Source organism: Anser brachyrhynchus (assembly GCF_964034855.1).
Source record: "Anser brachyrhynchus genome assembly, chromosome: 9".
In the NCBI taxonomy this organism is placed as follows: Eukaryota; Metazoa; Chordata; class Aves; order Anseriformes; family Anatidae; genus Anser; species Anser brachyrhynchus.
The window spans coordinates 21,507,765-21,535,597 of NC_137703.1; the positions used below are offsets into that span (position 1 = coordinate 21,507,765).

A 27,833-nucleotide genomic window follows, 5' to 3' on the forward strand; every position below is an offset into this window, starting at 1 on the left:
CTTCTGGAATAGCAGCCATTGTGTGCGGTCCCTCTTGGAATACACTGAAGTAGTCCAGATGGTACACTTAAACAGGACATACATAATTTAAGAACGGTCATTTAGGAAAGCTGCTCTTTAATGTCCTCAGGGGGCACCTATGCAATTGTCACAAGGATGCTCTGATAATCAGAATTGGATTTTGGATGTGTTGTTTCAGATTTCCTACAAGAAATAAAATTATCTGGAAGAATTACAAGTATTTTGGGGTTTGAAGAATTAACTACTAATAGGAAACCCCATTAAATTCAAGTGTTTTTTTCATATAGATTTTCAATAAACTTGAGATTTAGAATCAATATTCAACTTTTCCTTCTCTTTACAGTGTTATGATCTAATAGTTTAAATACATTCATTTCTCTTTTCTCCATTCTCCTCTGTCCTCTGTTTTCTTTAACTGATTAATAATTTTCCTTAAAAAAAGAATAGAAGAAAGATATGCGCACAAGTTAGATCCTAACTAGAGAATCCCCTATTCCCTTACCACAGACGACACTTGAAGTATTCAGGGAACTCTTTACTCTGGAGAGGTTCCCTGGGAAAATGAATCCACCACTCATGATAACCTTTTAAAAACCTGGAGTGTTTTATAACTGCACAGCAACAGACATAGAAACACATCAGGGAACATCTACAGAAAAAGATAACAGTGTGGGGGAAGAAAGTGAGAGAAAAGGAAGAGGAAGCCTCAGAGGGAAACTCACATCTTGATTGGACATATCCCAGTAAGGCCTCTCTCCGTAGGACATCACTTCCCACATGACGATGCCGTAGCTCCACACATCACTCGCCGATGTAAATTTACGGTAGGCAATTGCCTCTGGTGCAGTCCACCTGATAGGGATCTTGCCACCCTGTCACAAATAAAAGAAACCGCAGGCTAGTGAGTCACTGACCCAGTCATGTGCGTGGCTGACACTGTTCTACATTGCCATTACAAATACAAAATGGTTTCCTGTATGCAATTCCAGATTATTCTTTAAAAGGCCTTCACTTTCCCTTTCCGTGCCATAAAACTGTCACATCCAACCAGGAGGCAATGCTGCCCATCTGTTTTCTTTAGTCACATGGAGGGGAAACAGTACATTGTTAAGTGTGTTTTTATCAGTCCTCTACAAGATCTCTGCTTAGGGCAATGCTGAAGCATGAGAAAAAGCCAGGAGTTGTACAGTGTATTTCAGAGATTTGGTTGACAAAACAAATAAGTATATGCTGTTAATTGCTATTTCCTTGCTTGCCTGTCTGACCTGTTTGGCCTGTTTCAGAAAGAAATGGGATTATAAACGTTTTGCTTTTCAAAAAGGTAAAATAAAGAGAGGATAAACTGCAAAGATTTATGAATACTGTGGTGTTTCCCATGGGCAATGTCCCAGCTCCTACCAGAGATGTGAGAAGGCAAGCAAGCCCCTGGGCTCTCCCAGTCCGGCTGGGAGGAGTACCACACCAGACCAGGTTGCAGAGTTACTTTTGATACCTGTTGGAGAGAGCTGCCTCTTGTTACAGTACTTCTTTCCAAACAAGTAAGAACACTTGGGCACCTGACCCGGGCCACTGAGGTCCTGCACTGCTTTAAAAGGAGTTCACTCCATCCTGTTTATCCGATTTTGCGTTAGCTGAGTGATCCCAGGCCACAGATTTCTCCTCTTGTTTATGCTAATATACAAGGTGTTTTTAATTGAGCTTTTGGTTTCCTGCAGTTTCATCTGGGGAATGACTTAAGCCAAACAAAGATTTCATTTATTTTTTTCATTTGCTTTCATGCTTTTTTGATTAAGTTTATTTTGGCATTTTTTTTTCTCAGCAATCCTGTAGATAGTTTTTATCCAAAACCGAGTGCAGCATGTGCATGCTTAATTGTCCTAGTATCTCTCTCAAGTGTTTAATATGGACTTGTTCCAAAGCCAACTGAAATCAAAAGGGGTCCTTCGTCTGGCTCCTTTGGCCTTTGCATCAGTCCCTTTGTGAATCAGTTCGTAGCAGTAAGTGCCTCATGGGGCTACAGGATGTTATCACTTTAATGAGATATTACTAACGGGGAGCAAAACGCACCATTCTCTTAAGAAAGGACGCTTTCAAAATTGCATTTGACTGCATCGTTTCTGGTTATGAAAAAGCTCTATTCCCCCTTTCAGACACAGATGCGTAGACATTGTTTATAAATGGTCGTCATTCTAAAAATTGTCAATAAGCTCCTTTTATTTAGCTGTTTGAGTACAGTGGAGTTTATCCAAATTTTTCTGATCCTTCATTGCTGATACCAAATGAAGACAATGCACTGTAATGCAAATTGCATTGATTCCCTCTAGTTTACTCGAGAACAAACATAATACTGTATCTGCACTCACTAAATTCAAAGGGAGGCTTTTCAATCATTTCTTTCTTGTCTTTTTGTTTGACTAAACTTTGATTTCCCCGAATACAGCTTTCCAGACCTCTGCTTCTGCTTTTTCCACTTGCCATCCTTAAAAGTGAGAAATACCAAGGTTGCCCAGCATTTAATAGTACACAAGTCTATCTTTCCCTGTAATGAATGTGAATCCATTAAAGGATGTGTGCTGGGATTAAACTGCAAAATGTGAATGCTGCAAACAAACTCTGCGCTAGGGAGAACAGATGGAGAACGGCAGATATTTAAAAATGAAGAAAATAAGCAATTTAAAAAAGAGACTTAATAAACTGAGATTTTTTTCCACGCACATGTTAATTACAGAGGTATTGGTACAAAGGCTGGTAACAGTCGAGATGTTGTTCTGTGCCCAGAAGTACTTGCATTAGCACTACTCCACATGCAGCATATTAAAATGGCTTAGCAAAATTAGTGGGATGCAGGGAAATATAGACAAAACAGGAAAGAAACAAACAAATAAACAAACAAAAAGTGAGGCAAAAGCATTTATCACCTCCAAACTTGGGAATGCAGGCCCCACACTATTCCCAGCCCGAATTATTTGGAGTCAAAGTTACGAGATGAGCTTTGTGATGGGCAAAAATTGATTTATTTACTTATTTATTTTTAACTCTATTTTTTGGTAGCACATCTAGACTTGCTGTATGAAACCTCACTGGGACTAGCCAGTTGCAAATAATTATGCGTATGTGTAGATATCAGAAGGAATAGAAGCCCAGGCTCTAATTTCTGGCATCAGATTCTTATCACGCACTCCTAGCACACTGAGGAAACCAGATGAGTACATGGGTCACAATCTCAGAGAAGAACTACTGATGTAGCCATTGATGGAGCAATAACACTACATCAATTTATAGCAGTTATGGAGTCTGGGCCAATGTTTATTTTTATGCTGTGATATAGGTTTAACTTTATGACTGAGATTATTTTAAAACAAACCACTGTAACCTCTCACACAGTCAGACACAAACATCAGAAAACCCACTGGACGTTTTCTCTCCCTCCTTACCCGTGTGGTATAAGCTGCCTCGGGGTCATCTTCCAAGACACGGGACATGCCAAAGTCAGACACTTTGCAGACCAAGTTGCTGTTGACTAGTATGTTTCGAGCAGCTAGATCCCGATGCACATAGCTCATGTCAGACAGATACTTCATTCCTGAGCCAATGCCACGAAGCATCCCTACCAACTGGATTACTGTAAATCTGCCATCATTCTTCTGTGTATGGGGAAAGGAAGAAAATCACATAGCATTAAGCTAAAAGCTACATTATTGCCATTGCTGAAATTGGCCAAGAGAATATCGCTGGATCCTCATCTTCTCCCAAATAAAATGCAATGTTATGTCCCCACTCTCCTGACTAGCGTCTATAATTCACCCGTAAAGTACAAACTCAGAGATTTTGTCACAGCTTCCACTGATGCAGTATCTGGGTTGCTATATATCCAGTTTTAATGAGTCTATAGCATTGCAATGCTTTCAAAAATGGAGAAATCAAATCTGTTCCCATTAAACATGGATTATTTAAGACCCTGCTATTTTAAACATCACATTTATTCTGTATTCATCCACATTGCATTTACTCTGTGTTTTTGATAGGAACAACACCAGAAAAGAGAAAGAATTTCCCAAGTACAAACGTAATTCCTTTTAGAAAGCTGAATTTTCAGTATCCCTCGGCAAACCAGAACCAGAATAAGAAACCATAAGACATTTCCCAGTATAAAATCTCTTTAGCTTATTATGAAGAAATCACCTACCCTGAGGAAGGCATCCAAGGAGCCGTTCTCCATGTACTCAGTTATGATCATTACCGGTTTACCTAGAGTTCACAGAAAGAAAAACACAATTTCTTGATGAACACCGATGTTAATGGGATAAAAATGGGTTGCACATGATTTTACTGCCAAGACACCTGTCTTGCACAATCTCATTTAATTTGAAAAGCACCAAGCTTATGCCTCAGCTGTGGGGAGCAAGAGAAGAAATATTATAGGTTGGGAACATTCAAAGAGCCCCATCTGGAAGGTTAACCCTTTGTCTGACTCATTGACAAGGTCTTTAACTAAAGTGGCTCCTGGTCTCTAAGGAATACATGAATTGATAATTGAGAGCTCAGAAAAAAAGATCTGTTCGAACTTGACAAAAATCTTTAGTGTAATTAAATTGCTTACAGACTAGAAAGCTTTCCTTTTCTAAAATGGAATTCATGAACGCTTTCGTCTCCCTCTCTTTCAAAAGATCAACGCTTTAGGCGAGTTAGAAGTTGTCAGCAGCTACAAGGTACTCGAAGACAAGAGTGCAAAATACAAACTGTTCCTCTCAACTTTCTCTGTCTCAAGTCTGTATCCTTTGTCTCTCGTTATTTATAAAAAAGCCAAAGCCATTTGCCTCATGAATTCAACTACAGGATAAATGATTCAATGAATTGTGTCACATGAGTTAAGATGCTTCAGCAGCACTCAGCTTTCCCCTCTGCAATACAGAGAACCAAGCCTGGGCAATCTGAAGAGAAATGTGATGCAACTTCGCTGACATGGGGATGCTTTCTAGCCACTCTGCTGCCTATAAATAACAGCAGATATCTAAGTAATGCTTGATGTTGCCTCAAGTGCTTCACAAAGTCATACAGTGCTGAAACTGGAAGCATTTAGGTACATACAAGTAACGCTAATTATTTCAAGGGGTTCATTATGCTCCATATTCAGCATCTGGGTATTTGCAGAAAAGGATCCAGTATCATCTCCATTCTAAAAGTGAGCAATGGGAGTAGAGAAGGTAAGTGACTTGTCAAAGACAGAATGGCAGAAGCCCAGTCCCAAGATGAGCACTGTTAAGCCCACCTTTAGTCAGGGGATCACCTTATCATCAACACCAGGCTGGCATGGCAACCCAGTTGTTTGCTTTAGCTACTCGAACTAGCAAGTTTCTTCTGATATAAAAGGCACTGACCAAGAAAAATGCTTCTCTAGTACTTTCTGTGGCAGCTCTGAAGACGAAAACATTATGAAAACAGAAGGGATCAACGGACACATCACAGACTGCACATAGCTCAATTCTGTCTTGGCATCACTTTTCAGAACTGCTCAGCTTTTCCATGCTACTGTCACCAGCAAGTCTTTGCTCCAGAACAACACGGTTTGAAAACATGCAATATTTTAGCACTGAAAGTTCCCATCCTCATTTATATCTCAGTGAGTTTTTCGTCAAGATGATTTTCCCTTTATTTTTGAGGGATTTCCCTTTTTGAAGCAGTCCTTTTCTTCTTTTTGGGGGGGTTAGAAAACTATGTACTACAAGGACTACTGACTGGTTTTACATCATTTCACTTAGACCAACATATATGTGAGACACATCACTTACTTCACCAATCATTAATTTAGTTCACCTTTCCAGTTCCAATCTAGCCTTTGCAGGCCACTTACTGTTCCGATTCTCCTTCCCCTTTCCAACCAGTATCAAAAATCTTAGTGTTTTGGTCACAAGCAAACTGGTGTGCCTGTGAAATGCCAGTCTGGCAGCTGAACCCTTTCTGACTTGCATGAACAAAGTAGGGGAGAGCCAGTATGGCATAAAGCAAACTATTCTGGATGTAGGGCTTAGTGACCTTGGCTGAGTACTCGCATCCTTAAGGACAGAGATGTAGTACAATAATATCCTCTCTCTAATTCACCTTTGCCAGCATTCTTTGGTAAAAAGAAAGAAAACTCCAACCAAATCTGCATGTGTCACTGTTTCATTTATCCTTTGCAACTGTGACCGGAATGCTTCCACTGAACAAATAGAGCTAAATGAGTTTTAATTAACCTTCCTCAATCAAAAGACACTATGTCAACATAGAAAGGAAGAAAGGGAGACTCTTTCAGTGCATTAACACATAATTTCATTACTCAGGCACTTCTTTAGCAGAGAAGAGGGAAAGAGAGAGGAGAAGTTACCATCAGTGAGTCAATTATTAAAGTACTTGACTAGCAGCCAATAATGTATTCACGGTTTTTTGCTGCCTCTCTCCCCTCAACCCCCACCTACTCCACTATTTATCTCACATTTTAATTTTCAGTTTATTAAATGCATTCATTTATCACAGCATTCAGAAAACCTATGGAGAAATTGAGATAAATGTCTTCTTAAGTAGCCCTGTTTACCAAACACGCGAGCTCTGAGGTAAGCAAGCTGGCTTGCTGCAGGAGCAGTGCTCACTGCGAGCCAGGCAATGAAGCGTTCTTGGGTCAGGCTGCTACCTCCTCGGTGAAAATTTCAAATCATTTTAATTCAGTGACAACTGCATTATGCAAATGCATACAGCCATTTATAACTGCTAAAGCTGTAATAGCTAAGGGGGTTCAAGCCTCAGTGGGTTTTCAACATAAAGATTCCCATGTTGCCTTGCTTTTACAGAGGTGCTTCAAAAATCATTGCCTGCAGCAAACACTGTGAGCTGACCACAAACACCCCCTCTTTGTTACAGCAACAACAACAAAAGAGAGACGAGAATCAGACCTGAAAAATTTAAACAGAGCATTGTTTTAAATTTCAGTTTTGAGGGAGGCCTTCAGTAAATGACAGGCAAAAGAAACCCAAGCACCTATTTTCCCTAGCAGAATTTATCTTGAAAACCAAACAGTGACACTCAATACGAGCCCCTTTCCACAACTGTTAGAGGGGTGAGATGTCCAGAAACGTTACGTGGTAGAGTAAGCAACCAGCTCCTGCTCTAACAGCAGCTCACAAGCTCACTGTCTGCTTTCTTTTTGCTCTTTCTGCCCTGAGAACAAACCCCTATATGCAAAGGGTCTCTTAGGATTAGCAACCAGTGTCAGGCTTTGCCAACACGCTACCTAGTGCGGTCGGAGTAGGGACAATAACTACATCATTTCAGTGGTGTTTCATCAAGTCAGACCCAAGTGCATCTGTCTCACAGGTGTATTTTCAGTTCAAGCCTGGAAACAGCATCCGGTAAGCTCTGTCGTTGTCTTTCTAAGGCAGGGTTCATGGCACAGTGAATGCTAACAGACTTAAACAAAAATAAATAAATAAATAAATAAAGCAAAAATTTAATCAAACCACCAAACAAAAAAAATAAGCCAAGTAATTTCTGCAAAGTGAAATTATCACACCTGTAAATCAGAAAAAAAACAAATAAGAAAGTTTCATACTAAAACAGAATACTTCATTTCAAAGGCTTGCTCCTTACATCTGTGCTTTGCACCTTAAACATATGACTCCGTAGTTTTGTTTTGGGATTTTTCTCCCAACTATTTTAAATTCTTTGCTCACCATCTGCTTTTGCCTATCCTGTAACAATCAGCTCAGACTAGCAAAGATGTGAAAGATGCCTGCTTGGCATAGCAAAAAGGAAAAAAAAATGTGAACCCCTGCTGTATTAATTCCCCCTACAAAATCTTGTACAAGCTGCCTACAGATAGAGTATCAGTTGAAACCATAAACCCATTTATAGCTGACAACGAGATTAATGACTTGTCCCACACTGATTTCCTCCTATTAGCTATCAGTGGATCTGTTCCATCTGTCATTTCACAGGAAAGAGGGTAAAAACACAACAAAACAAAAGAAAAAAAAAACACCCACAGACTTTATTTCTCAGTGACTTCTAAATTGGCCATGTCATGAAAATGACCTACTTACATTTAGTAACTACTCCTTCCAAGTGGATGATATTGGGGTGGTCAAATTGTCCCATGATGCTGGCCTCACTCAGGAAGTCCCTCCGTTGTTTATCAGTGTAACCGGCTTTTAGAGTCTTAATAGCAACACAGATCTCTCTTTTTCCTGGTACTTTGAGACGTCCACTGCATACTTCACCAAATTCCCCTTAAGCAAAAAGGCACAAGAATCCATGATCATGAGCATGAAGCACATGTTTGTACTGTCAAAATGTTAAATCGGTTCATTCTGGGAAACCGTCATACAAAGATCACAGGATCCCACGTTTCCTAAAAGCAAATTTTAAACTATATTTACTGCAAAAAATGCAAAAGTTCTGGCACTTACCCACACCAATAACTTTTTCAATCTTTATGCAGGAGGCATCAATTTCTTTGGCAAATTCCCTCACAGCTTGATTTGGATCCTCATATGTAAAAGGATCCACATATGTTCTAACACCTGCAAGGCAGAAATGTTTTATTTGAAGTCACTGATCTACATGCTGCTGAACACATAACATATGAGACTGAAGCCTTAATGATATACAACAGCAAAGAGAGTGCACAATAAAAATGTACTGTAAGCCAGGAATGACTGATGAAAGAAGGAAGGCCTTAATGTATTTTTTCCTCAACGTGATTTTTTTTTTTTAATGTCATCCTTTAATATTTCCCAATATTGACGTAAGGAAACAGCCTTTTGCCAATAAATGAATTTCACAAGTCATTGCCATCAATCACTGCCAGGCCAACAGCCTGGCTATAGACCTGTGAGAATAAAAGATATCACATTTCCTTTCTGGGATCCAAGAGCTCAGGTAATAGTTTTAGTAAGCGGATAAGTGGGATGGAAGTAACACTAGGATTCAGCCCTGGAAATAGGGTAGCAAAGTTCGCATTTCCTTTCCTGCAGGACTGCCTCTGGTCCATCCAAAAGCTGCCTCTGCAGAATATTGTGGTGAAAAGTCATGCCTAGACAGCCTAGATAGCATGATTTTTCATAGAAATAGAAATCTTTCAGTGGAAAGGAATAATTGAAAAATTCCATGGACCTTTCTCCCAACTCAAAAATTTTACCCAGATGCTTCTATTGCCCCTGTTACTAAAGTGCCTAGTTTTGAAGCAGGATGGTGGGAAGCAAGGAAAACAGAAACATATTCATCTCATGAGGAATGTTATCTCTTATTTGCCAAGCATCTGAACATGGAACATGTTTTGTGAACCGAACCAAAAAAAAAAAACACACCAAGCACCACTGCCTTTTTACCTTGGTTCAAATGTTTCTCCTCATCTGCCTCTTGCTTAGCCTTACTGTATTTACTGCGCCTGTCAGAACAAAAAAGAACATTACAGTTCAAAATAAATATCTTACTTTGAGACAAGCTCTGTCTTCTTAACCTGCCGAGACTCGAGCTGTTTGCACCTGCCACAACCTGTGCTTGGCAGCTCCCCTACAACAGCCCATGACACAACTTACACTTTCCAGAAGGGTAGGAGACTCCTCTCCTCAAACTGCTCTAAGTGTTATTGGCATCAACAAAGCATTAGGGGAAACACAGATCTCCATATTTGCATCTCGGCATTTAAACAAAGAAAAGAAAGCTTGTGTTCCTGCTACTTTTTCTTCAAATGCACATTTGCAATACTGTGAAAAAAGTATTTTTCACAGAAATTGCTTTTTAGCATGAACTTATATAGAATTAGATGCTACGACTGAGGTGCTTTGGTAGATTGATTTTCAAACCCAATTAGGCAAATGCCAATACCAACACTCTTCTTTAACTGCAAATTTAAAGGTGGAAGCAGTCTATTAACGCAGAAATCAGGGTGGTAGCAAAAAAAAACCCTGACCATCAAAAATGCAGATCCTGAGGATTTTGTTTGTTCTTTTAATCACTGCACAACTGAGGGGAGTAAAGAACTCCTGATGTCAGAGCTCCTCTACTAAGCCTGAGCTGGACACAATAATACAGTGTAGTATGTTAATTCTATAGATTATTATTTCTACAAGTACACACATGATTTTGTATCCAGTTACATAGTTAATTAGTCCAGCTTTAAACTTCAGTGGACAAGCTGCATTCATAAAAGCTAATGCAAGAGGTTAATCCAATAGAGAGGATATGTAGCTCAAACAAATGTGTATTGGGATTGCCCAAAATCTAACGGTATGTACATGTAGAGATTTGATTTTGCGTATTCATGGAAAATTCAGAACCAGGCACAAAAACAGACATTGCCAAAGAGAAGGGCTTGTTGTTGTTTACTCCTCAGCTTCCTTGTCCCTATGGAAGTCAACAGCAAATCTCCCAGCACATCAGACCCCAGTTAGCCACTGACAAGAGTTTGGGTTGGAGTGAGGAAGAGGGAAGGAAGAGAAACCAAGCCCAGAGGAAGGACGGTGAGACCGGTGGTGCCTGCAATGCGCAACCTGCTGCCTGGAGCAGGGCAGGAGCTAACCAGGTCTGCTGGGGCCCCAGGCCGAGACTGGGTTAGACCTCTGAAAACAGTGAATAGGTAGAGGAGAAAAATGAGAATAGGTGAGAGAAAGACCTACCGGCAGATGCGAGATTAAGAGGTTAAAATTTGGAGAAAACATGTGACTTTGAGAGCCTTGGTTTCACCTGCCTTCTGCCCGGCCTGCAGGGAACAGCAGCTTCCCGCCACTCTCAGCTGAAAGGCCACGTCCTAGCTTTTGTCTTTGCAACCCTTTAGTGTTGGGGATTAAATACACTATTCTAGTAATGAAAACTATAAATTGCACATGAACAGAAGGAAAAAATCCAGTTCAACATGTGAAGACTACGTGATCTTTGAACCAAGCCTCGCAGCTCCCAACATCATCAACAGGACTTGTGTTCAGACATAAGAAGCAGGTACATACCCAACCATAAGTGGTTGGGAGCTTTTTTTCTTGATGAAAGTCAATTAAACACAAATGGCGCCAAATCACAAGAAGAGCCTTATTAAAAACCACACTGGATCCAAACACCAATTTAAACCTTTTTTTTTTTTTTGCCTGAGGACTTACGGCTCTGGTATAAAAGAGCTGAGTGAAACTGAGGGACTACGTTCTGCTCCCAGTGCCTGACCTGAATTAGGAGGAGAAATCTCACCCAGTGCCATGCAGGGCTAAGTCAGCTTAGGGGGGATTGCAGAAAGGGTTTCAGGTACAACATAACTTCTCTCGGAGGAAAGAAAAAAAGAAGGAAAAAAAGAAGAAAAAAAGATCCCGCAATTTAAGCAGGACCCCTTCAAATTCATATTATTAGTCTTCAGATACAGATGGGAAAATGAAACACAAATGGCTTTGCATGAATGCATTTTAAGTAGGTAAAAATGCTTTTAATCTTATTTCTAAAAAGTAAAATCACCCTAACAACAGATAAAAATAACCTTCCCCCACTAAAACCCAAAGACATGCAAAAAGCAGAGGGAAACAAAGGGATTGCTGTTCAAGCAATATAATTGTAGCTTATTAACTTTAAATAATACCTTCCAAACTAACTACCTGCTTCCACCTCTGCCCCTGTCACCTGCTGACCTTTCCTGCCTGGCTTGGGGCAGGCCACTCCTGCCTGCCATTGTCCCCCGGCCGCGGGGCCGCGGCTGCTCGGGGCACCTCACCTGAATGGCAGAAGGGAGCCTTTGTCACAGGCTTGAATTCCGTAATTACAGGGATTTGGGCAAGAGTGATTAAATAGCCGTATTCAGGAAAAGAACACAGAAGCTTTCAGAAGCTGCAGGGGTCAGAGACATAGGGAAATCCACAGGTGGGGCCTGGAGATAAGGAGGGGAAGGCCTCTGCCCAGCCGGAGGTAACGGCAGAGGGTATTAGCACACACTGAGGTGAAGCAGCATGGAGCCCGTGCCCCACAGCCCATGCTGCCGCTTTCTCCACCCCAAAGAAGAGGGCTGGAGGTGCTGCAGTGCTCGGGCACCCAGCTGGTGGGGCGTGCTGAGCCACAACCGGGAGCAGAAGCATGTTCAGCTCCCTGTATGGAGCAGAAGGTAAAGCAACCTATCAATCAGAATTTCTGATGGTAACTCTTGGATGACCAAAGGAATCTGTAGGGCCAACTTACTCCAGCCAAACCCCTCCAGAAAGCAGCTTACTGTTTTACACTTTCCCAAATCTTTTAAAACTCTGTCACTGTTATTTTACTCTGTGCTACTACAGGGTAGGGGTTAGAAACGCTCCTGCTACCTCTCCTGCATCCTGCTGTATGGTTATGCCCGTCCTAACCTCAGTAAATTTAAACTAACATTTAGGCAGCTTAGTTCTCACATTGACACAAACACCATGGTCGCAGGACAGACCCAAACAGCTTGAGCTGCCTGAAGGCAAAGTCTGTTGACAAATTCTGCTGAGAAGATGAATTTGGGGATTTGAGTAATGACTTGAAAAAACATAATGCTAAATTAGTAATAACAACCTAGAGTTCAAAACTGGGCACCTCCAGCATATGTCCAGTTCCCACACTTGGCTTATGGATGCAGAGAGGCCATGTCCACAGGCCAAAGCACAGTTTTGATTGTACAAATATGACTTCTAGGTCATAGCTATATTACAAAACCTCCTCATGGGGACTGTATGGACAAAGAAGCATTTCCTCAACTGAAGTAATTTTGGAACAAAGTATAATTATTTTGCTATTAACTTCAGCTGGTATAGGAACATCACGAAATATCCCCAAAGCCCACACCTCTAAATGACATTGGTGATGTGGTTAAAATCATTTGTGTAATAGTGAATATTAAAGTCGATTCTGTTTATTGAGAACTACTTCCAGCTACTGGAGAGCTGTGTATTGAGGAAGGCTGCTAATTAACAAGGCACATGCATTAGTATGCACAGAGCAGTTTCACTGTCGTTCATCTTGCTATTATATCTTTCCCCTTCCACAGCTTCCCTAAGACCTACCAGTATGGAACTACAGGGCATCTCTGAACCCACTGCCACCAGACTACTTCTACCTCCAATCCCACCAGTGCTTGGACCAACCTCTTGTCCATACAGCCCACCTGCCTTTATTTTTATTTATTTATTTATTTATTTTACTCTGTCCAAGTTAAACACTTGTGGGCAGAGATAACTGAACAGACAACCTGAGCAGGGAGAAGACCTGGCTGAGCAGGCACCCACACCAGCGAGTCTGTCAGCTACCTGGCTCCAGGCAGCCTTTCCTTTGACAGCTTTATGGCTGATACTAAAGAGAATCAATATGAGGGCAAGGGGCTGACATTTCATTTTCTAAAAAGTGATCCATTGAGGGCCAATCACCAAGCAGTGTTTATCAGCCTTGGGAAGTGACATTTTTTTTATAGGGGGAGGAGGGGAAGGAATCATCTCAAAGCAACTCGACAGGCTCAATTCTCCAAGGTGGCGACTCATAATTAGAAATCCAATGCATCCTGCTATCAATCCTGCCTTAAATAATAAAGTGATCAATAAAAGCGGAGAGGAGATTAAGTCATCAAGCTCAGTGATGCTATTTTCTGTTGCAATGGCTTTTAATAAACCTGTCTCTCCACATTACATTTTCATATGGCCTGTTCTTCCTTCTTATTGCCAGCATGGAGGCTTTGAGGTGAACACCCACAGAAAGCTGTAACAATGCTTGACTACTTTCCAGATATTACAACTATAGTGACTTAACTGCTCTTTAAGACAATTTAAAGTGAGAGAGTAAATCAAGAAAATTTGTGTGCATTTATGGCTGATGCCATTAAACTGATCAACAGAGATTGACAAAATTTGCATCCCTCAGATCCCACACCTCAGATGCAGTAACGATACGTCCAATTTTATCTCTGAATTACACTGAAGCAAAATCATGGGGATCTTTTTAAATGAGACTGAACATAAACTTGAAGACAAACACTCACACTGTGTTTCTGCTACACTGTCCTCCCATTTGCAGGATTGTTCCTGATGCACTGGTTGAATTTGGGAATGAACAAGTACTTGGTAGAAGATTACGGTTCTGCTCTGATCAAATAACCATCAACCCATTCTGCTGTGTTACTGTGTATGATGCTGAACGACTGCAGCTTCTGCCTTACCGTCATTTCCACACACAGTGGAAGGACTAACCCAAAGACTAATGCAGACTCAAACAGAGTAAGACAAAATCACAAGCACAGAAGTCTGATAGCTTAGTTCATAACAGTGTGGTTGTTTATTCCCTGTGTATCAGGAGTCAGTCCAAGAAAATCTACTGTACCCATACCCATTAAACTTAACTTCAAATTACACTAACCACAAATCTCTAGCTGGCTTGATTCTCAGTGCCAGTTATTGGAACCAGCTTTGCATTTCAAGGGCAAATAGAGCTGGAACTATTGCCATTACATCACATGCTGCTGTGGTACTAATGTTGAGAAGATCAAAGCTACATGGGAGAAGGCTTGTAATGCAAATGCACTGTTTATGATGCTAATCAAAGAATTTAGCTTTGTTTGGAGGAGACAAAAAGCTCCCTCATGAAAGAGAGAAGGGGGGAGAGAAGCTTAAGTTCTTACCTCCTGCTGATGACAAAGGCTGCAATGAGAATGACCACAAGAACAACACTGCCAGCCACTGAAACAAGCAGCACTGTGGGATTGGTACCATCGCCAATGATGGGGGAAGGAACTGGAAACAGAAAAGAGAGCATTAGCATCAGACACCCTCAAAATATCAACCTGGGCAGCACTCAATGAGGCTTTCTGGCTTGTGAAGGTAGTTTAGAGTAGGGCTCAAATCTACTTTCAGGCCTTTATTATATAGTCATTTCACACAATTTTCCAAGAGGGCCCTAATTAGCTGAAGACGTGATGTTTGATAATGATTTGGGGGAACTTCAGTTCACTGGGAACAAGGACTCCCTCTCCTTCTCCCCTTCAGTGTTGCTCAGAGGGTATAATGGCTATTTCTTTCACCTTCCTAATTGCTCTCCACTCTTCTTTCCTCTTTCATTTTCTCAGTGGGGCCAGATGATCACTCCCCAACTGACACAAAGAGTAAGCCATTTTAAAATGTCTTCCGTCTTCCTGCTGGATTGATTATTTTCAGCTGTTAACATCCTGAAGGATGTTGCCACTGACTGGCATGACCTTAAATTGATTTAAACAGACTTTTATGTCCAAAATAAAACAGGCTTGGTCACATCACCTTCCTACCACTGAAAAGCAAACATTTTGGGGGGCAAATTTGCATGTTACCCTGAACAAAAGGAAAAGCTGTACTAACAACATAGTTCAAACATTCTGTCCTTATACGACTAGGTAAGGGAAAGTGCAAATATCTGAGCTGATGCAGGACAGCTAAGTGATCTATGTCAATAGCTTGCAAAGGAGAGCAACAGGGTTCCATTCCCCTGCAAATGACATGCTCCAAAAAACGCGCACACATTAAACAAAATAGACACATGTATCTCTGAAGCATCAGTAGCTTCCAAGTATTTATAAGCTGTATGTCTCCTTAGGCCATTCTGAAGTATTTTCATTGTTAGTGTCTAGAATATAACATAGATGTCTAAGGTCAGGTTTATCACACCACTAAAAGTCATGCAGCCATGGAGGAACATTTTCCCAGAATAGATACACCACAGTCCAATTAACCAACGGGAGACTCCCAACACACAGCTCAGTTACATTTTCACTCCTCACTCAAAGAAAATAAAGATATCAGCGGGCATGTTACTACCTGTGTTAGTTGTGAATTCAAACGGTCCACTGAAGTCTCCGTATCCTGCTGCTGTCCTGGCCCGCACATGAAACACATATGAAGTCAGGGGGTTCAAACCTTTGATGTCAGTATTCCTGGAGGCTGTCTTCACAATGCGATAGCTGCGCTCATTTTGGTCCTAACAAGAAAAGAAGTGATCAAGTAAAAATGCCTCACTGCACCACGAACCATGGAATCCCACTTCCTTGCCAAAACTGTTATGATGAAAGAAGATGAGTAACAACGATGGAATTCTCAAAATACGTCCCGAGGGCTTCTGCTGTCTGCCTTGCTCAATACCCCTAGCGCTGAGTGCTGCATGGAGCTCTGAGCAAGCCAAATAAGGGTGGTGAGACAGTAGGTATGATGCTCATATATCACTGATTACTTAAGAAATCACACAATGAAATCCTTTGGAAAATAGCCAAGCCTTCAAATATGATCCTCCTGATGAACAAACATTTTACTCATACATGCTGGCACTCTTTTTCTTCCTACCAGCCAGAAGCTGTATCAAAAAAAATGGTAATGTATTTCAAAAAAGAAAATGTTCAGAAAATGTCTTCCACGAACCCAATCTTTAAAATTTTTCCATTTTTGGCTGGAAAATGCATCAGAAAATGCATTAATCTAGTTTCCCTGAAAAATCGGTTGCCTTCTTCTGTGTGTGTTAGGGAAGCAAATACACAATTATCTTTATTAAAAAAAAAAAAAAAAGTACACATATACATGAGAGAGTGTGCAAGCAAGACCAAGTAATTGTCCATTTCTGCAGAGGACCTTCAAAGAAAATAGCTTTCTTCATAGTTCCATAGCTGAGAAGTTATTTGTAGGAATAACATCTCTGTGTAACTTGGAAAGTATGAAGAATGTAATTTTCTTTCCTTATTCTCTATTAAAAGCCATCCAGCCCACACCATTACTCTAAGCAGAAGCTATTGGCAAACAGATCTGATTACTGTATTATATACTTCATTATTATACTTCTGTCTATGATGTAAAGCTAATGTCTCACTTCTGCCCAACATTATTGATTCTCATTATAAATATGCTTGCTACAAAAGCTCAGTTCCTAGGTAAGAAAAAAATAGCAGAATAAATTCCTACCATACAGCTGGAATAGCCTATAAGTCTTACTATTTCAAACAACCATTCAAGTGCATGAAATCCTTAATTGGATATTATTAAACTGAATCTGTTCAGTTTCAAATGATGGAATACTATCTGGAAATAAACTGAAATGGAACGAAGTAAAAAACTCTTCCCAAATTCAAACAAAGCTCCTCACTTGTCCATTTTTGAACAGTACCTTTTCATAGTATTTGACTTCGTACTCCAGAATGACTCCATTTGGCCTGTCAGGTTCCAGCCAGGCCAAGGCAACGCTGTGCCTCGTTATCTCTTTAGCCTGGATCAATGCAATCGGGGATGGAGCTGCCAGAAAAAAAAAAAAAAAGAGAGAGAAAAAAAAAGATATAAGCAATAATTTAGTTTTAATAAGACCTTTTTTCTTCAGCACAACATACGCACTTTCAGAAATTGTGTTTTTCTTGTGTGGGGGTTAGAAGCATTAAGTGTTTTTCCTGTTTTCTCTAACAAATTTGCATTTAATTTCTCTCTAATAAAGGTTGTTCTTAGATGCTGGGCCATACTAGACAGGTAGGATTTGGAGTAACACTGCAGTTTCCTAAACACCATGATGTTCATAATGCATAGGTACAAACCTTCACAACAGGCTAAGATACTAATAGATTCTGTTTTGTTGGTGGTGGTGGTGGTTTTTGTTTTGTTTTTAAACCTTTGTTAGACACAGCACACAGACTTGTCCCTATGTTTTGGTCCATAATGATTCTCTTCTTCCATGTCCTAAAATTAACTGGTGTTACTGCATTAGCTATTCATTCTACAGGAACTATGAAATTCCTGACAGACCAATCTGGTTTTCTCTAAAGCTGAGAAAACTTTGCCACTGAATTAAGTAAGACCAGAATAAAGCTGAATACATATGAACTGGGACCCTCCCATGAAAACCAGAAAACTTGTATTTCAGGAGTCTGAGCCAATCTGTGCTTCCTAACCTGCCCTGCTTACACCCGCCCATGTCTGTGAGCAGTGCCTGGAGAATGAGGAAGCTCAGCGCCCAAGGGCCAGATTCTGCCTTTGATAGCTCCTTCCCAGCCAGGAGATACCAGAGACTGGCCCACTGTGCACCGAACTGGCATAACCAGACCCCGTCCCACGTGGCGCTGTACAGATGTGAGGAACAGAAAAAGCAGGACTGCACTGCCATGGGTAAGGGCTGCCTAGTTTGGGGAAAAACTTGACCTAGCAACAAGCTACACGCAAAGATCCTTTAAACTGTATCTGTGTGCAGTAATAAGGGCTGCAATGCAGAAGATAATGGGAAGCATCTCATTGTGCGCCCTACTCAATAGAGCCCCTGCTAATGCTGAAGTTCAGGTTTTTGCCTGGCTGGAGGACAATGCGTTCTCCCTTTGACTGTGATAGCAGCAGATTCATGGCAGTGCAGGAGGAACGGGGTTTCTGAAGATTTATGAACCCGGCTGCCCCTTTCTTGCTGTTGTGTTGCTGTGTGGTCACGTCTCTAGCCAGCTGTTATCAAGCTCTTTTGATGCCGACAATAGCTGGAATAAATGGTGGAGTCTCCAGGGATAAAAAGGGACATTCATGAAATTTTTAATCTTATCTAACAAAGCTGTCCTGTATAACCAGAGATTAGAGGTCTTCCTAAATTGAATATATTTCTTCTTTTGTCCCCTGAAGCTGTAGACCTGTTGCTCTTTTTTGCCTCCTTCCCTTTCTTTTTGTTGCTTTTTTCTACCCTTAACTTTGGGATGACGATCCATGAAAGCGTTAAAGAGAGAAAAAAGTATCCTTGAAACATATCCTTGAAAACTACCAAGAAAGACAAATAAATAAAACAGTCACAATAAATGAAAGGAAAATTGAATGTTGAAAGCCTCAAACCTACTTGACCATATCAGACAGTTCTGATGGAAGTGAAAATAACCAGTAGACGCCACAAAGTCACAAAAGGGTGTCTCCTCTTGATGTGAAACCATCAGGGAGCTGCTTCCTGATTTACTAGCTGACAGTTTGGCATCTCTGTTAGAAATGCCTCCAGAACCTCTCTCTTTTTCCCTGTCTGTCTCTCACATGCAAAGGCAAATACTGGATGACAGAGGAGACTATAAACACAGCCAACGGGGAGGATCCAGGTGTGCTCCATCAAGTTGTATCTGCGGCGTGACTGAAAACCTGCTTCATAACCTCACCATTCCTCAACAGAGAATAGGACTTTTTTTCCCCTTCGCAGCAAGAATGCCACACAGATAATAAATTACAGATCAGATTTGTTACCCTAAAACATACATGACGTTGCTGATAAACCAACCAGAGAGAAATCTGCTTAGTTAATCCATGCCTCATGCCAGGCAGACAGGCAATTCATTTTACTGAGAATCTTTCACTTATGCTGGTCTGACCTCAAGAATTGCAGAGAGAAAGTTCACTTTCCTTCCTTCAACCTCTTTTTAACCTCCTCGGTATCCCATTTCATTTCTTCAGGCATTTATATTGGAATTTACTGAGTCCTTCAATGTTGGGCTGGTAAGTGCTGTATGGAAACGCATTTCTCCTCTGTTGTAAAATGGCTATTTGCAGCAGCAGAATATGCATTAACTTCCAGCCCTTGTGGAAGATGCTCGGTTTTATACAGTCTCAAAAGTGCTTTCTCAGGTCTCTCAAAAATAGACAGTTGATCTCAGGCACTACTCCATACTGGAATAAACGACCTGCTCCTTGCCTCCAGGACGGGAAAGTACTTGTACATCAATTCCTTTGTTAATTCTTACTATTAGAGTTGTAAGAACAACCCTAGTTTTACCCCTCCTGTCAAATACTAACCATTATGCAACTTTGTGCTACTTAACTTTAGATCTATTCCTTTGCCTCTTATTGTGCGGATGACCATTTGCTTCCTATTTTTTTTGTTTTGGCTGTATATCCTGCCTCTCCACACGCATTACAGAAATCCTCAGAGTGCTGAAGTCCAAGTACAGGACAAAGTACCAAAAGGACATGAAGCAGTCTGGGAGCTCTTTAGCATTTCTGCAACACAAACCTAGAGGGGTCTACGCAACAGGATGACTATCCACACCTCTGTGGACCTCGAGGAACTGGACTGTCAGCCACAGGGAGTACTACAGCTATCCCACTGCGTGGATAAAACACTCCTTAACCAACTCTGACATCTGCAAATAGCCCTGCAACTCACGTTTGTTTGTTTGTGTGTTTTCCAAGATCTACCAGGTGACCAGTACAAATTACTGCTGAAGGGCTGGGCTTCTGAGAGAACATCAGGTCTGGGTCTCCTTGGTCATCCGCACGCAGAAGGGCGAAGAAGCCAGGCAGGAGAGTGCTGGACAGACAGGGCATCACCGTGCCAGCTCTCACAGCAACCCAGCCGGCACGGACGCTGGCGGCTCCTGGGTGAGCTTGCGCACAGTATTTACGTTCTTTTTTCTCCTGCCTTTTGCCTCTATATTGCCTCAGAGATGATGTGAAGATAAACATGTAGCAGATTGTAAAATGACTCTTTGATCACGAGCAGAATAAAAGGCAGAAACTTCTCTCACACACGCGTGGGCTAGCTGTTCGTTATACACATGCGTTCCTGCAGAAAACATAGTGAGCATGGCCTGACCCAAAGAACAGTGTGCACAACCGAGTACCCACAAGTTCTTCTGCCCCACGCACACAGGTAGCACGTACCAAGTCCCACCAGAACAGTCCATTTCACGGGTGAGAATGACGAGGCCTCTTGGTGTTTAAAAAGTGGTCCCCTTGAACAAAAGCACTGAGTGTAACTTTTCTTAGTTCAAAGCTCAGCAGTTCCTCTCCCTCAAAAAACTTCACGCCCTACTGATGTGAATGTTGCAATTTTCTTTTATCTACTTCCTCAATAACCTACCATTAAACACCTACTAGTAGTTTTATTACTGCAGTTCTGAGCTTGTGGCGTACAGAGAGAGAAGGAGCACAGATGTACTACAAAAACTTCACCCAAATGCCATAAAGCCATATCCCAAGGCTAATAAGTGCTGAATTATAACAGTTTTGAGGCACTTTAAAGGATGGCAGAGGCAGAGTGTCAGTTTTTCATTACTGGTTCAAATTAAGGGGGGGTGGGGGAGAGAAGGAAAAAAACAGGAAATAAATAGATGCAATAAAGTCTCTGGCATGTAGGCATCCATGAGTGAAAACAGCCCTTTATAAAACTAGGGAACATCAGTACTCGGCTATGGAAGATACACAATGCCCAGTGTTTTAGTGAAGATGCCTTCTTAACCACAGCAGGGTTTACTTTCCACTCCCCATGATTTGAATTTAAATGGATCATGTTTACTCAAGGGGTCTTTCACTGATTGAAAAATATACCCACAGTTTGTACATTATCTCAGCTAAATTCAAATAACATATTTAAATTTAATTACTTGAAGCTTAGGGGTTTTCATGCTTTTCTTTTTTCCCTCAATTGCACACAACAACACTTATTTGTTCTTATCAATGGCTATGCGCTTTGTCAAGCATCAAAATTAAATGCTTGAAAGCGCTAATGATGTTACTGTGATTAAGGGTTTTTACCTTCCAGGGTAGATACTAAAAGCTTGCTCCATTATTAATTACTTTAAAAAAAAAGAAAGAAAAAAAAGAAGATTTCTGGGAATCTAACACTGAAAAAAGTCCTTTTGGAAATCCAAACAAGAAAATAAAAGATCTTCTATTAACTGGAACAAAACACATTTAGGGAAACCTGGCACATTTCAAGTTTTCTCTTTAAATATTTACCTTGTAATATTGTGGGTTTTTTACGTGGCATTTTGTAAATTATATTATCAAATAATCTCACAGCAGGAAAAGGATACACAACACAGGGAATCAAATATGCTTTTAATAATTTCTAAAGGCAACATTCTCCAGGCCAGATCCTGATAATTTTATTCACGTAAGAGAGCAACCTACTCCAGTAACTGCTGTGCTGAGTTCAAGTGAAGGGCGAAGCATCCAGCCCCAGAGGGCTGCACGTACCAGACTCTCAGTCCCTGGGGCCATACACCCACACCTCTCTCTTGCCCAGACAAAATTGAACCGCTCAAGGACCCCTGTTTTGGGGTACCACCATCCCAAGCTCCAAGTACTCCCAGCAATCCACTTTGCAAACGAAGGGGAATGCATTTTGCCATGACCAAATTTCCAAGCATATGCATAGCATACGTGTAACCCATATACGCGCCCAAGGACAAGCACATGGAAGGCTTTTGCGTTTGTGAACCTATCTGCACACAGAGTTTAGATGCGGACGCACATCTGAGGAACGGAGCTAGAACCTGGAGTCCCTGTTCCTCGCCGCCAGGCCGACAGCTACGGCTTTCTCCTAGGGGCCGGCACGAGCCTGCAGACTGGCCGTGCACTTCAACAATGAACCGTGCACACACTTCCATTTTTTTCATTAATCTTTGCGAATAAGAGGAGCAAACATTTCTCCCAGTGATAACTGGACCGGGACAGGACTTGGACAAGGACGCAGAAGCCTGATTGCTCAACCGAGCCCCTGGAAGGCTCCCAAGACATTCCCCAGCCCGCTGTCTGCCCACCGTCTGCCTCTCCCTCCCCAAGGAGGGACAACTGGCGAGGAACACCTCCCAGCCTGGAAATGGAGATGCGCCAAGACTCAGGCCAGCGTTTTCAAGCTTTAGCATTTAAAGCACAGACTTTAAGTCTACACCACTGGAGAAAAATGCCTAAGGTTATTCACCCGCATTTGAAAGTCCTGGCAACACAGCGTGAAGCGGTGTGACAGCTGAGCGTGGTCTGCTTCTCTCAGTCCTTCCAGTCAGTCATAACGCTTCTGCAACTCAACTTTCTTTCCTTGTTACTAGAAATTGCACTGCTCAGGAAAAGATCCAGCTCAGCCAGAGAACACTCTCACATGACATCTTCATCCCCAAATGAACAGCACACACAGCATCCTTCCTTTCTTTCCAGGCCCACAACCCAGAGCCTATGAGCTCTAAGAAAAACAAGGGACAAGCTCTCAAATCCAGGGACCAGCCCTCATCAGTTATGTTTATAATGATGTGTTCACAAAGGAAGGGGCTTGAAAATGAGATTTTAAAGACTGTTAACACTGCATTATTATGTTTTAAACATTTCCTCTGTTTTAAAGTTTTCATTTCTTGCCTCTCCCAGAAGAACCTGCACTGCAAATCTTGCCAAACCACAAAAGCTGGCTCTGACTTGCATCAAATCAAAAGCTCGCAGAAAAAAAAACAGGCTGTTCGCAGCAACGAATAGTAGTAGTTGAGGATTATTAGAGTACTTTATATTTACCATCCTACTCCAGCTTTAGCTCTTGGAGACATGCAGCAACTGCTGAGGATTCAGAAAGAGCCTGGGCATCTTCTGGGCTGTACACGTCAGTTTTAGCACAGACTGCTTCAGCATACCAAAACTGCCCCCATTTAGACCGAACCCAATCCAGGAGCTGAGGTCTGAACACAGCTCCCCATGGCTCACATCAGGAACTGCAATGAGACAAGGGTGACGAAGAAGATTTTGCACACCCAGGAGACGGCTCACCCCGGCTGCCCATTTCTGGGGACCAGCTCTTGACACCGATATATCGCTTTCAGGTCCTGGCCCTCCAATTCTGAAGGCCACATCGTGATGTCAGCTAACGCAATGCAGGTCTGGAGTAACTCCAGAGATCTGAATCTGCAACCCACAATCCCAAAGATTGCCTTAAAGCAGAAGAATCTACATAACATTTAGCAAGAGATCCTTATTACAGCTCAAGCACGGGGTCTGTTTAGTCTGAGAACTGCTTGTTTTCTTTCTGCTAGCTTGCTAAGAAATCCTGTTGGCATGTTCTGACAAGGATAACTCAATAGTTGCCAACAGAAACATGGCATAATACTGTGTGTGTATTTCCTGTATGTATGAATGCCAGTTTAAAACAAACAGGAAAACAAGGCTTTCAGTTGGAAGGCAATTTATAAAAATCTGTCTGAACATTACAATCAGCATAGAAACATTTCTAAATGCTTAAACCAGAATGATTAACACAAGGAGGGTGAACGTACTTAGTGCTGTAAATTGCTCTAAGAAATCCTACTGCTGTAAGCAATTTGTTAAGATTTGGAATTAGTCAGCAGCTCTCTGACCTGAGCAGGTTGAGAGCCGCTGGTCACAAAGCAGGTCACTGCCGTTAGCCTTCCTTCCAGCTGAGGTTAGACCCTGACGCAGCATAAACAAAAATAAATCCTTTAGCCTAGAGAAGCTAGCAGTGATGCTCCGCTGCCTTACGCTGAATTGAGAGCCGCAGGGAAAAGGGGCCACACAGTCCGGTCGGAGCGTGCTGGAGCTCTCAGAGCCCTCCTTTAGGGCCCGGAGCAGTTGCAGCTGTAGGCAGGGTCCCACAACCCAAATTTGGGTTGAAAACTTCAGGGAAGCACACAGTGTAATCACCCTGCTACTTCCCAGAGGCTGAGCCCGCAAGCACCTCCAGAAGCCTCTGGCGGGGACACAGCGTGCATCGCCCCGGGGTGCAGCGGCACTGGGGGAAGCAGAAGGAGGACTGGAGACCATAACCTCCTGTTACTAAAACAGACCGTGCTGTTGGAAGCAGGGCATTCCCCAGCCTCTCAAAGTAAGCAGTCCAGAGCAATCTGACCCACTTACCACCATCCCCACAGGGCAACTCCACCTCACCCACACCAGGCTGCTGTTCCCCCCCAGAACCAGCCTGTCCTTCACCTCTGCAGTGCTGCACAGGAGGGGACTGCTGAGCTGTCTTTGCAGAACAACCTCCCTCCAGCTCCTTCCACAAGGAAACCAGAGCTACCCTCGAAGATGCACCAGGTGCCCCCGAATGATGCCCGTGTCCCCAGCCCCTCCTCGAGTCAAGCAAGCACCCAGCTACTCCTGCTCGCCGTCCTCCCACAGAGGAGGTGGGCCACGTCCGCACGCGCTTCGTGAGTTAGCTGACAGCGGGGGCACCGCTGTTCTCAAATTCCACAGGGCCAGCGAAGCGTCGTACTGTTTCTGTGCCCTGCAAACCACTTCTTGCGTGCAGCTGTTCAACCACTTACAATAATGCATCAACAATCAATGAAACAATACTGAAAATATTGACTCTGCTCTATTACTATCCCAAAGGGACAACCCTTTGTCTCACGTTGCAAAGAACAGCTCTCTTCTGATGCTTCATGCCTGCATCTGTTAAGAGAAAGACTCACGTCTGCTCCTTGGTCCTTTCTTATCCCAAGCCACCTGAGCACGCGGTTTCCTCAACAGTTATGGCATCAGGCGTAATCCACCGAGGGGCAGATGGGGGATTCAGTACCTAAGGCAACACATCTCCTTCATTCTCACACGGTTCCTTTTTATTTACTCGAAACATGAATGTCTAGATATACACCTGTTAAATAACCTCCTCTGTCACTTACTCACAGCATTAAGAATATGAGGTTTTGTAAAAAAAACTGCTCAAAAGCCTCTTTGAAATCCAGACAAATAAAAGCCTCTGTCTCTACTCACTTACATGCTTTGGAAATATTGAAGCATCTTCTAAACAAAATAAATAAATAAATGTTATGACTCATTTTCCCAAAGCAGCATTTTCTATTTTAATAAATAGATTTGGCCATGTTGTCTCATCCTGGCTTCTGAAGTGTTTCAGTAATAGCAGAGAGTTAGACTTTGCCATTTGGGTTTCTCGGATCAATCACCCAACATCAGAAATGCCAAGAATCTTGGAGGAAGAAAAGATAATAAAATCAGAAACATTTTCCTCCCACGGTGACACACCGAAGTGACAGGCTCTAGTGGCAACTGCAGGCTGGGTTTCGAACGTGCCCTCCTGAGCCTGTGGCACCTGAAAGAACCAAAACCCAGGGCTCACCTGACAATAAAAAACATAATTCCCATTTTAACACTTGAGTGTAATAACTTGTTTTGAAGTCACCAAAGATAAGGAACTTCACTTTAAGGTCCATCACGCAGAAGAAGCTGGTGCAGAAGCACCAAGCATTTATGCATTAACCTTTCAGCTGGATGACCTGTACATTTTAATTATATTTGACATTCAGAGAGTTCACGGCAACTCCGGTAAAGCACCTTCAGTACAGCAGTTAGATGGATTCAACATGATACAACCTCCGTCTCTGGGCTGTGGACTCTCAAGATTGAATCAAGGTTTAGGTTTTCTGTGCTCACATCGGTAGCACTTTGTGAAGGACACTGCTCTGACAGCACATACAGCAGTACGTGTCTTCTACATACAGCAACAAACCCTTCTGTGCCATCAAATATCCTCTCTTCTTGAGTGGGAAAAAGAAGATACTTTGTGCTTTTGGAAAAGTATCAGAATTAGAGAGCAGCACACCACGTTCTCCTGGGCATTCCCAACCACAGCTCTTCTCACAGGTCCTCTCATCAAAAGTGAATTAAGCCCATTTTCCTTCATCTGCAACAGGCAGATTTCTTCAGGAAATTAAAAATCCTAAATAGAGCTGCTGAGAGAGAGAACTATATTCTGCACACAGTGCTGCTGGAAAAGCAAAGCTACCTGAAGTTTGTTGTGCAGTTAAAAAAAAAAATAATAATGTGATGAGGGACAAACTGGGGAAGAGCCTTAAGCTTCCTGAAACACACAAGCCTTGAAATTAAAATCTTAGCTCATGATGTCAGTAACTGATTACATCATAGGTGGCACATAATTAAACTTACATAGGGGTTTCATTATTTTGGGTTTATGCCGGATACTGAAAACTAGTGCATTATTCATTTAAAACTTGTGTCAATTGGAAAAACCCCAAATGGAGTAAGCAATTAAATATTAAAAGTGGCTGCCTCAGTGGAAAATGGTCAGAAAGACGGCTGGTAAAACTTCCTGTGCAATGCAAGTGCCATTACAAAGTCTGAACAGTTTCAATCCTGAAAAAAAAAAAAAAAAAAAAGAATAAAAAAATAATCAACCTCCGGAGGTTATGAAGATTTGGGGTTGTACAAAGAGATCTGCCACGCTTATTTCCTAGAGGAGTACTGAGTACGCCAGGCACATAAAAGCCTGTGAAAACACTAATCTCAGATTAAGTCAGCCATCACACAGATAGCTCTGTATTCTGAGCCGGGACTCTCATTTTTAGTGCCAAAGCCGTGGTACAGTGGGAGGAGGACCCCGAGAGCCTTCCCCGGCTCCTGGTGAGAAGAGCCCTGGGGCGCTGCTGGGGCAGGCAGGGCTCAGGAGGGTACTTACGGGGTGCAACTGAGAGGTGGCCAGGATGGGGATTGCAATGAAAAGTACAATCTTCACCCAAAATCTTAAATTCAGAAGTAATTTCTTCTTCTGACAGCATGCAAAGCACTTTTCAGTGTTACGTGTGCCCTCCCTGTAAGGCTCATCCTTTTGCTTTCAGGTCTGTTTTGTCATCTACAGGTCCACAAATCTGATTATCTTCTTACTTGATCCAGATGAAGCCAAGCTGATAACCTCCATTAAGGATCATTCTGACTCTAAATTAGCTAGGAAACTCCTGTGCTGCAGAGCCCCTCTTGCCAGTGATGCTTGCAGCTCCGTGTACAAAAATACTCTCCGGTTAAAGACAAACTGTGCATTTGCAAGCAGAGCTAATGAAGCCTCCCTCCAAGCCCAGTCCACTCCTTTCAAAACCAGTCCTTCCCAGCACGTGCACGATCACAGCTTTAACTTTCAGCATCAGCAGCCGTGAAAGTAAGAGGCTGAAATGCTCTTGGAAACACACCGCCGGGTCTGCATGTCCTTCCTCACGTACGACAGAGAGCCCGCAGATCTCTGCAGCTCCCCAGGACCGCACTTGGCCACCTTGCCCCCGAGCTCCCAAACCGCGGGACTGAACACTCGGCCACTCGCATGCTGCACTCACCTTCTGCCTTATTTATGTACAC

The 27,833-nt window shown here is 42.2% G+C and overlaps 1 protein-coding gene and 1 long non-coding RNA gene across 4 annotated transcripts in view; one reads left to right on the forward strand and one right to left on the reverse strand.

Annotated features, from left to right (window-relative positions):
- Positions 1-27,833, reverse strand: part of EPHA4 (EPH receptor A4) — a 99,211-nt gene that overhangs the window by 9,889 nt on the left and 61,489 nt on the right. For all 3 annotated transcript variants that reach the window (XM_080603722.1, XM_080603721.1, XM_080603723.1), the window contains exons 6-14: positions 17,134-17,258; positions 15,804-15,963; positions 14,639-14,750; positions 9,381-9,439; positions 8,460-8,573; positions 8,094-8,279; positions 4,208-4,269; positions 3,456-3,665; positions 744-893 (exon numbers count right to left, since the gene is read on the reverse strand). In XM_080603722.1, coding sequence (XP_080459848.1) covers positions 744-893; positions 3,456-3,665; positions 4,208-4,269; positions 8,094-8,279; positions 8,460-8,573; positions 9,381-9,439; positions 14,639-14,750; positions 15,804-15,963; positions 17,134-17,258 — 1,178 coding nt within the window. The remainder of the gene's footprint in view (positions 1-743; positions 894-3,455; positions 3,666-4,207; positions 4,270-8,093; positions 8,280-8,459; positions 8,574-9,380; positions 9,440-14,638; positions 14,751-15,803; positions 15,964-17,133; positions 17,259-27,833) is intronic.
- On the forward strand, positions 17,266-26,987 carry LOC308199502. Its single transcript, XR_013954690.1, has 2 exons — positions 17,266-18,116; positions 20,148-26,987. It is a non-coding gene; the product is annotated as an uncharacterized lncRNA (long non-coding RNA).